Source organism: Petromyzon marinus, chromosome 12 (assembly GCF_048934315.1).
Source record: "Petromyzon marinus isolate PM22_M1 ecotype Great Lakes invasive population chromosome 12, UKy_Petmar_22M1.pri1.0, whole genome shotgun sequence".
NCBI lineage: Eukaryota > Metazoa > Chordata > Hyperoartia > Petromyzontiformes > Petromyzontidae > Petromyzon > Petromyzon marinus.
In genome coordinates, this window is record NC_133678.1 from 11,838,113 (window position 1) to 11,847,773 (window position 9,661).

General features: G+C 50.1%; 1 protein-coding gene across 1 annotated transcript; it reads right to left on the bottom strand.

Moving 5' to 3' along the window:
* Positions 1–1,727: 1,727 nt before the first annotated feature.
* On the bottom strand, positions 1,728–4,960 carry LOC116941573 (uncharacterized). The gene is made up of 2 exons (XM_032952754.2): positions 4,781–4,960; positions 1,728–3,662 (listed from the first exon to the last, which is right to left on the bottom strand). Exon 2 carries the CDS (start codon positions 3,631–3,633, stop codon positions 3,139–3,141), a length of 495 nt encoding a protein of 164 aa, XP_032808645.2. The 5' UTR covers positions 3,634–3,662; positions 4,781–4,960; the 3' UTR covers positions 1,728–3,138.
* Between the last annotated feature and the right edge of the window lie 4,701 nt (positions 4,961–9,661).

Genomic DNA, 9,661 nt, shown 5'->3' on the forward strand with positions numbered 1-9,661 from the left:
GCGTGGTGCTGGCCAGCCACCCCCTCGTGTACCGTTCTGGCCTTTATAGGTGCTCGCTAACAGCACTTGCCCCTACAGTCTGTTAAGGCTACACGGGGGATCTTTGTCTTTCTTGCCAGGTGCTGGGCGCCTGTGGGCAGAAAAATAGAATCCCGCTGAGGCGCAACCTTTGCGACCGTACGGCCGGGTTCGTCGGACACCTCAGACACCCGGCCTTCTGGTAGTGGGAATGAAACGAACTCACAAGGTCAAAAATATAGTTTCAGACGTGACGGGTGCACGTACCAATGTCTGCGACCAACCTGGAACCACATGCAATGCGGCCTCTTGACATCAACCACCTCAACCGGGTCCTGCCATGGCTTATGTAATTTATGGGACGTACCTAGGGGCAATGCAGCCATGCCTTGTCCCCAGGTTTCCATGAGTTTCCGGATTCGCGAAGCCAGAACAACTTTTCATTTGCGGCCTCCCGTTTGGCCGAATTTCCCCGCAATGCCTCTCGAGCTTCTGTCAATCGCTAAGGGTAAGGTGCATGGGTGTAGGCATCTCAACCTTATTTCTGGCCGGCTCCATGTCTAACTGAGCCTCCATGGTGGGGAGTCACATTCACCTCCCGTGCATGAGAAAAAATGGAGAGAACCTGGTGGAGGCGTGAGGGGCCATCCTATACGCAGCGAGAACACCCGGAACGTGCAAGTCCCAATCAGGCTGCGCCTCGTTGACCTGTTGGCTCAGCATGGTTGTGAGAGTCCTCAACCGAGTACCCGGAGCGGTATGTAAACATCACCACCCCAGCCCCTCGTGTGCCATGCCGGCATTCATAAGTGGTACTCGCTAGCAGCGCTTGTCCCAACAATTCATCACTAGTACAGCACACCGGTGTGTTGGAGAGCAAAGCCACAACATTTACAATCTGAGTAATTACAACTAGCTTCATCAGGCGAAGCCAGATTTGTGGAGAAATCCTGCAGTTTCGTTCCTTACTTTACTTTACCCCATAGGGCCACATGCGAAATACATATTTAAAGTGTTTTTTGACGAATAGTTTTAATTGTTTTCAAATGTAATTATCATTAGGCACCACGGTGTAAAGCGCAGTCCCCCACTCTTACCATCCACGCTGTCTCTCCTGGCCGATGTGCTATGTAGAAGGGGCATTGCCCAAAACGTCGCCGAGTACGTGTGTTCCTTTTAGGGCCTGCAGAGCGTCATAATTGACGGATGCGTTGCATTTTTTTTTGTTGAACGAGCTTTTGCACCGCTTGCCAACGCAGCCGAGTCACCAAACGATTTGTCTAAGGCAGCGCTCTTCACTAAGTCGACTCGGCCCATCGTCTCTACGCCGTTCATGAGTTGTCCTTTCCACGACAAGAATCTCGGGCCGGCTTCGTTGTGGAAGCCAACAGTGGTTGTCTTACGGCGGTGTTCTTCGCGGATTTTCAGAGGGGGCGGCCACTTTTGCCGATAAGACATCATCAGTGTAAGGGGCCGCCACACATTTGGAACCATTGGGGGTTTGACAGCAGCACAATGATGATGGGGGCGGGGGGGGGGGTTAACTTTTTGTTTATTGTCGGGAGCCACAAGTCAGGGGTCGCACTAAAGGCCACCAGGGGCCCGCCAGTGGCCCGCGAGCCTCGCAATGAAGAACGCCGGGCTAAGTGAAATAAAATCATAACAATGGAGCAAACGTCTCAAGGCACCCATTCACAGTTTTGCACGCCTTCAAGTGGCACAAGAACACAATTTATTGTACTGACAGCTTACCGAACGTTTAGGCACATTGGATAACGCAACTCTAAAGTGTCATACTGTCCTACTCACTGACGTGGATTACAACCTGGGAACGTGATACAGGGTGACATTACCCCATCTTGAGTGTAGATACACGGGGATGTACAAGACTTCACTGCAGGGTTAACGATGCCAAATATAACGTCTCGTGGGCCAGGAAAGGGCATCTTTCACAAGCCAACTCGTTACACACGTACACATGGATAATTCTGGTAGGCATTCAAGCAAATTGTAGACGCACATATATATATCGATCACATTATATGTGCATTGAAACCTCATTACACGTGTGATTAATACAAACGAGTACACGATAGGGCAATACGGCATCTAGCCACCAATATGTTTTTTTTTAAAGTGCTTTTCAGGTAACACTAAATAATGATGATGGCAGTTCATATAACTCTACTGGACATCTGTGACAACTGGATATCTGTGAAAAAGAGCTTTATAGCTCATCGGATTCCTCCAGTATGAATAAATATTATGAACTCGAATCTCCCTGATGATCTTTTCTTATTGTAATTAACTTTTACTGAATACTCACGTTAAAGTTTGTTTGGGTTAATGCTTACGATGAAACTTTACACGTGCATACACAATTTAAAGTTACAGATAATGAGAAGGGAAAGCGTATACCGAGTGATGTGTAACGTACGTGTTGAACGGTTGGGTGGAGTGGTGGCACAGTGGTTAGCGCACTGCACTATGAGCCCGGAGACCTTAGTCTGATTGTCGTTCACGGCTAACATCAGTGGCACACGGTCATTCGAACGGTCCTTGGGTTCCCATTAACCAACACGGACCGACCAGCGTATAACGAAGGGCTGAAAATTATCATCGTAATTATAATTGTTACTACTGAAATTACTATCAATATAAGTACATATTTATCTTTTATTTAAGCTGGCATGTAAATGTACATCTACACGAGATATAGTAAATCAATAGACTGGAAACGGGTTACATTTAATCAGTGAAATCAAATAGCATTCGACCGAACACCCACCTGGTGTGTGTCGAATCAAGCAGAGTTTGTTCAAACAAGACAAACCCTGGACTGCTTTCAACATCACTGATTCTCATCAGCAGGCAATGGCCACTTTTAAAAACCGATGCTACCGGGTAACCCGATGTCAAGGGCAAGATCACAAACACAACGGTGGCCGACGTTCAAGCGAGGGCAAAGCGCGGCGTGATGCCCCCTCGTGATAAATGTACACGTGGAGGGAGAAGTCGCACATCAGAAGCCTACAAGTGAGAGTGGGAAAGAGGTGCGAATGGTGGTAGCAGGGTGAGTGAGTGAGAGAGAGAGATACATTTGATCCAGCAGCCCCGCCACTATTTGCCGACGTTTTCCATCATCTTGCGGTTGAAGTCCGCCTGATTCGACAGCTTCTCGACCCTGGCCATCTGCAGCATCTCGCGAAGAATGTGAAAGGTGAGGTCCAGGGACAGCGGCGGTTCCTCCGCCCTCATTTCTCTCCTCCTCGTCATCTCCCCGTCTTCGCGCTCCGCCGCCTCGTCCACCTCTTCCACCGCTGACGGCGACGAGGAGAGCGACTCGGACGCCGGCAGGACAGCACGGGCATCCCTGCTGGCCATGCTTAGCGCCACCAGCACGGCCGCCAGCTCTCGGGGAAAGGACGACGATGACGAGGAGTGGCTGGAAGAGGAGGACGAGGGTGGCTGGTTCGGCGTGGGCAGGAAGAGCGGAGTGCGTCCACGATGGAGGTGCCAGGCAAGATCCGGAGCCCCGGAGCGGCTGTGAACCGTGCATGGCAAGCACGCCACAAGCAGCAGCAGCAGCAGGATCACGGCTCGCTGGGTATGCATCGTGGTGCCTTCCCCTCCGCGAACGCTGCCTGGGTAAAGCAACAAACGAGTGAACGAGCGGATGAAACGAATTGAACGAAACGGCTGAATGTTCGCGGGAAGTACAAGAACAACGAACCGTCTTCTTGGTTCTTTCGGTAAAGTCACGTAGAATGCAAATAAAATAATACAAATAAAACATAATAAAATAAACAACGAACCGCTTTCTGGGTCGGGTACAGACGCAACGTTTTGTCTCAGTGCTCGATCTTAGGGACGGCAAACTCACCCCACCGTGAATCGGTTTCAAATTAAAGCGACGTTCGCCTGTGGATTCGGTCATCCTTGGAAAGTAGAGCGAATACGAATCTTGACTTAAAGCTTTCGTGACTGCAGGAATTCATATTCTTTGTGGTCTTTCGGTAAAGTCACGTGGATAGGTTATTTTTTTGTTATTTTCTTTTAACCTATCTACGTGACTTTACCGAAAGACCAAAGAATATAGAGCGAATATGTAATTATAATAAATTTACATATTATGTAATTAGTGGGGGCCCTAGCCAGTTGTTGAAATCCCACATTCTTATGGCAGGGCCCAGTACTTCTAAAGGGTGACCACGGTTGACTTGCCATTTTCTTCGACCGTGGAGCGACGACCGGCTGAGATCACTCTGGCCAAGATTTGAAACTACAAGCTTCCAATTGTAGGAACAATTTCTCATTCACAACGCTGCCCACATGCGATAATAATAATACTACTACAGTAAATAAGGAATATTCCACAATCGTGAAGAATATCAAATATTACATACAAGCATGATGTAGAACACACGCGCGTGCAATCGAGAGTACATTTGCATGCATATATACATTTACACGGCATAGCAGGCAGACATCGATGGACTTAACAGCAAAGCACGCTGCGTGTTTTGTTGTTGTAAATTCACTGTGCTCGCATCACAGACAGCAGTGTGTCTCGGCCTGAACATAATAATAAGAGAAAAAAAAAACACGGCACGTGTATCACCCATTGCCGTTCGGCAACACCAAAAAAACCACACGTTGTGTCACGGAAAAAAAAGAAGATAACTTTCATTTTGTTATTTCTTTAGTGGGGCAACGTTTCATCGAGGAAATGCCACACCGTGTCCCTGTGCCCACTGCTCACGCGTTTCGCTGGACTCTGCTCGCTCGACGGTTCGCTCGCAGCCCTCCTTGCAGCAGAGAGGCGTCGCAAAGAGGCGTTCGTGGCTGAGCTCGCACGCCTCCTCCGTGCGTGCTCCTGAGACTCCACGGGACCGCGTCGGTTGCGGCCGGGGTTGTCGCGCGCGCGCTCTGCGGCGGGGGGGGGTTGCCCCCCCCCCTTTTATAGCTCGCAACCAGAGCCGGCAGGCACTCCGACTCCAACCAACTACCACCCACACCGCCGCCCACCCAAAGCCCTCCCTCCCTCCCTTACTACCCCCACCACTCCTTCTGCAAATCTCCAATTCTCGTTCTTCAATAGTACGAAAGGAGAATAGAAACAAATCAGCTGCGTAAAAATGTGAATGTGATAAATCCCCGGTAACGGAACTACACGACACACACACACACACCGCGCGGTACCATATTGCGTTGAAGGCTGCGATGGCAACGGGAAGTCTCAACGTATCGCACCGACACGCTCTGTCGGAGAACGTGGAGAAGACATGAAAAGCCCAAAGGCAACGTCGTGAGAATATTATTGTGTTATTTTATTTTATCAATTTATTATTTTATTCTCATTCTACGTGGTGACTTTACCGAAAGAACCAAAGAAGATGAATCCTTGCAGTCACGAAAGCTTTAAATCAAAATTTAACTCTTACGTTTTCTTAGCTCTTTCGGTAAAGTCACGTTGAAGGGAAACAATAAAATAATAAAATATATAAAACAATAAAAAAATATCTCACGACGTTTCGACCATAACACAAACAAATTCTCACGACGTTTCGACCATAACACAAACGGTCGTTATGGTCGAAACGTCGTGAGAATTTTTATTGTTTTATATATATTTTATTATTATTAAGCTTTAAATCAAAATTGAACTCTTACGTTGTTGTTTTTTTACGTTTCTCTGTGCGCGTGTGTGTGTGTTGGATCTCTTTCGCGCCGTACGTAGCCAAACGCGCGCTCATCGGAGGTGCGTGGGAAGGACGGCAAACTGAACACACGTGAACATTATTTCTCAATAAAATTAAAATAGTTTTCCATTAAGCGTGCGCTCGTCACGTTCCGTGTCTCGTTATTCCGTTGCCGTGGAATCGGCCGCCGTGTTTTTGACATTGACAGCTGCGTGCACAAAGATAAAGTGCCCACCCACCCCCCCCCCCCCATAGCCTTAACAGACTGTTGTGGCAAGTGCTGTTAGCGAGCGTGCAAAGACAAAGATGCCCCGCATAACCTATACCAGACTGTTGGGGCAAGTGCTGTTAGCGAGCGCCTATGAAGGCCACGGCTACACACACACACAAACATTGTACACGCAAACACTCTCAGACGCAATCACAAACACACATCGGCACACACACACGCGCGCGCGCGCTCGCTCTCATCACGCGAACGCACTGTGCTACCGTAAGGTAATTGGCCCATGCCAGTCATCTAATTGAGATGCCATTGCAATCGTGGTCCAGACACGGCAGTGATTTCTCTTGATTTGAACAAAGAGTGTCACTGTTAGCCCGAACCACCGTGCGCTGTGTCCGTGTCCCACCTATCTCAAGGCACCACACACAGCATCGTACCGCGGGGGGATTCAGTCACCTGCGTTCGCATGCACGCACGTGCGTTGAACTTCTTTCGCACCGTACGTAGCCAACCGTGCTCATCGGAGGTTGCGGGGAAAAGGACAACAGACCAACACACGCAAAAGCGCAGTTACGAACAAATGAGCTCTCAATCAAAATGTCAAAGTGCATAGGCTCCGGTGGTGGCTTCCCAATATCGGAAGGGAGAGCGTTCCAGACGGCCTCGGAAGCGCGCCTGAAAGCGCTGAGCGATGATGCGGTAGCCGCCGTCTTTGTTCGATGGCGACCCAAAATCGGCTGTCGCTGCGAGGATGAGCGGAGTGCGCGTGGTGGTTTACGCTCCTGGACGAGATCAGCGAGCGGTTGTGGTTCATCTGTGGCAAGCACTCTTTTTTTGCGTAATGAGTGCGACCTTCTAAAAATAACACCGGCAAGCCTACCATCACCAGCCATGATCTATCCCCCGCTGGATGAACGTCTCCCGACGACGGCCTCGCGGTGGAGCAATCCGTGCGATCTCCTCCGCCGCGCGAGTTGATCTCATCACTCCGTCTCCGCGGTAGATGTCCCCGCCGTGCGTGTGTGTGTGCCTCATGAGTGCGACCTTGCAACGTATTCGTTCGAAAAGCAGTGCGGCAATCATTTGCCTCCCTAACTGTGCAGAATTGTGTTGTCTCCCTCGTACGAATGGAGAGAGAACAATAACAACAACAAAATCCCAAGCAAATACTCGGTGAGACTTCCCTAGGATAAATGCGCAGCCCTGTAATTGCTTGCTCATGCCACTGCTGGAGAAAGTGCTTCCACTAGAGCGAGCTCTAGTGGTTTTCTCGTCCACCCTGACAAGGGAGGGTATACCCACACTTCACCCCACCACACGCAACCTGCAGATCGACTGCGGGTGAATCCATTCATACTGCTCGCTGGACAGAGGCTGCGAAATGTAAGAAGCTTGCGAATTACTTCAGCCGCCACGCCAGCCGAGATCGAATTAATCAGCGACCTCTGGGTTGCAGGTTCCTCTGTGCTGACCATCCCGCCACGCGCCCCATCTTCCCTTGCGAGTCCTCGCTTAACGCGTTTTTTTCGCTTAACGCGGGTCTTTTCAGGAACGCATCTACCGCGTTAAACGAGGACTTACTATGCTAATGGTTTTACATGTGTTTTATATATCGTAGACGTAATTAACTGTCCAAATCGATATTAGTTTCAAGCTCGCGGTTCTACAACCTCTTCCTCGCTACACCAAAGAAGCAGACTCAGAAAGATAATATAAATGTATTCTGGAGGAACCCGATGAGCTATGAGGCTCTTTTTTCACAGATGTCCAGTAGAGCAGGAGACACTGACCACTGCCGGGCGTCGTCTCGACCGCGGCAGCCGCCGCCGCCGTCTGGAACGCGGCCACCGCCACCGTTCCCACTGCTGCTGCAGCATTCACAGCAGCAGCAACCGCGTTCGGTCTACAGCGGCTGTTCAGAGACACGTTACAAAAACAAAAACCCCACCACCGCTTTCTTAAAGGACCCGCGTCTTTCTTAAATTCCCAAAACTCTTTCTTAAAGGCCCCACGTGTTTTTTTTTGTTATGCCCCACCTCTTTCTTAAATTGACCACCTTTTTCTTAAATACTCCCACCCCCCCCCCCCCCACCTCTTTCTTAAATTCCCAAACCTCTTTCATAAAGGCCCAACACTTTATGATATTCTCCACCTCTTCCTTAAAGGCCCAGCCGCTTCATTAAATTCCTCAGCTTTTTGTTAAAGGGCCTCCCTCGTTCTTAAAGGCTCCATCTATTTTTGTATTTATTCCAACCTCTTTCATCAATTCCCCACCTCTTTCTTCAAGGACCCACCAATTTTTGTTTTTAAAATTATCCAACTCTTTCTTAAATGGACGGTTCTTGTGTTTTTTTTTAAACATCCACCTCTTTATTAAAGGGCCACCTCTCTCGCTGGGCTTTGTGAACGGCACTGAGCGTGACTCCGCGCCTCAAAGTCGCGGCCAATTAGCGTCCAGTGAGTGATTTGTGCGCCGAGTTATCACGATAGCACGGTTGGTTACGTACGGTGCGAAAGAAGTTCAACATACATACATCACCATCCTTATTATTATTATTCCAACGTGTTTTTAATTCATAAAACAGGTTTTTTTTTTTTGGGGGGGGGGGGGGGTTAGATCGTATAAATATATAAATGTGTCGTAAAACCCACCACCACCCGACACAGCCAATTAGTAAAGTTTGTCACGTCAACAAAGCGTGTCAATTCGTCACTAGTACAGCACACCGGTGTGTTGGAGAGCAAGGCCACAACATTTACAATCTGAGTACGACGTTTCGGCAGTAATTACAACTAGCTTCATCAGGCGACAGCCAGATTTGTGGATGAATCCTCCTGTTTCGTTCCTTAACTGGAGGTGTAGGTGTGGTGACGTCAGTTGCGAGCCCTTCTTTGTGCGAAGGGGGGTTGGGCGTTAATGAATGCGTATAAATGACAATGGTGTTTTAAATGATCGTGCACCCAGCGTGCTACGCAGCGAGCAAAACGATTTTCTGGATGGTAAACTAAATAAATCCAAACCGTGCGTTACGGAAGTTCGCTGCTGAAGTTTTGCCTCATGTGTGTGCGTGCGTGTGTGCGTGTGTGTGGGCGTGTGTGTGTGTGTGCGTGTGTGTCCGCGTGTGTGTGTGGGCGTGTGTGTGTGTCCGCGTGTGTGTGTGGGCGTGTGCGTGTGTGTGCGTCGTGTAGCGGCTAACGCGCTGCGCTACAAACCTGGCGACCCGGGTTCGATTCCCGTTCACGGCCAACACCAGTGACGATTATCTGAACCGGGCCTGGGCCTCCCCGAGGTCGACTCAGCCTCAAATGGCTACCTGGTGCGATGTGTCGACACCGCCACTGGGGGAGACAAAGGCGGCCGGGCGTGGTGCTGGCCACCCACCCCCTCGTGTGCCGTGCCGGCCCTTCACAGGTGCTCGCTAACAGCACTTGCCCCAACAGTCTGTTGAAGGCTACACGGGGGATCTTTGTTGTGTTTTTTTTGCGTGCGCGTGCTGAGCGCCGTCGGTGGTGCCGGGTGAAGCGGAAGCGCCGCCGCATCGGCAGCGCGAGCGGCCTCGTGGCGAGGCGCTGACGCAGAGTTCGCGAGCACCCCAGGGTGGAGGCATGGGGCAGAGGAGGAGGAGGTGGTGGTGGTGGGTGAGTGGGGACGAAGTTGACAGCGCCGTACGGCAGGTGACAGGCGAACAGCGCCAGCCCCCACGGGTGGGGGGGG

What these genes read in the sequence shown, in the direction of transcription:
- LOC116941573 (XM_032952754.2), bottom strand. Translation starts at nt 3,633, where the DNA reads ATGCATACCCAGCGAGCCGTGATCCTGCTGCTGCTGCTGCTTGTGGCG.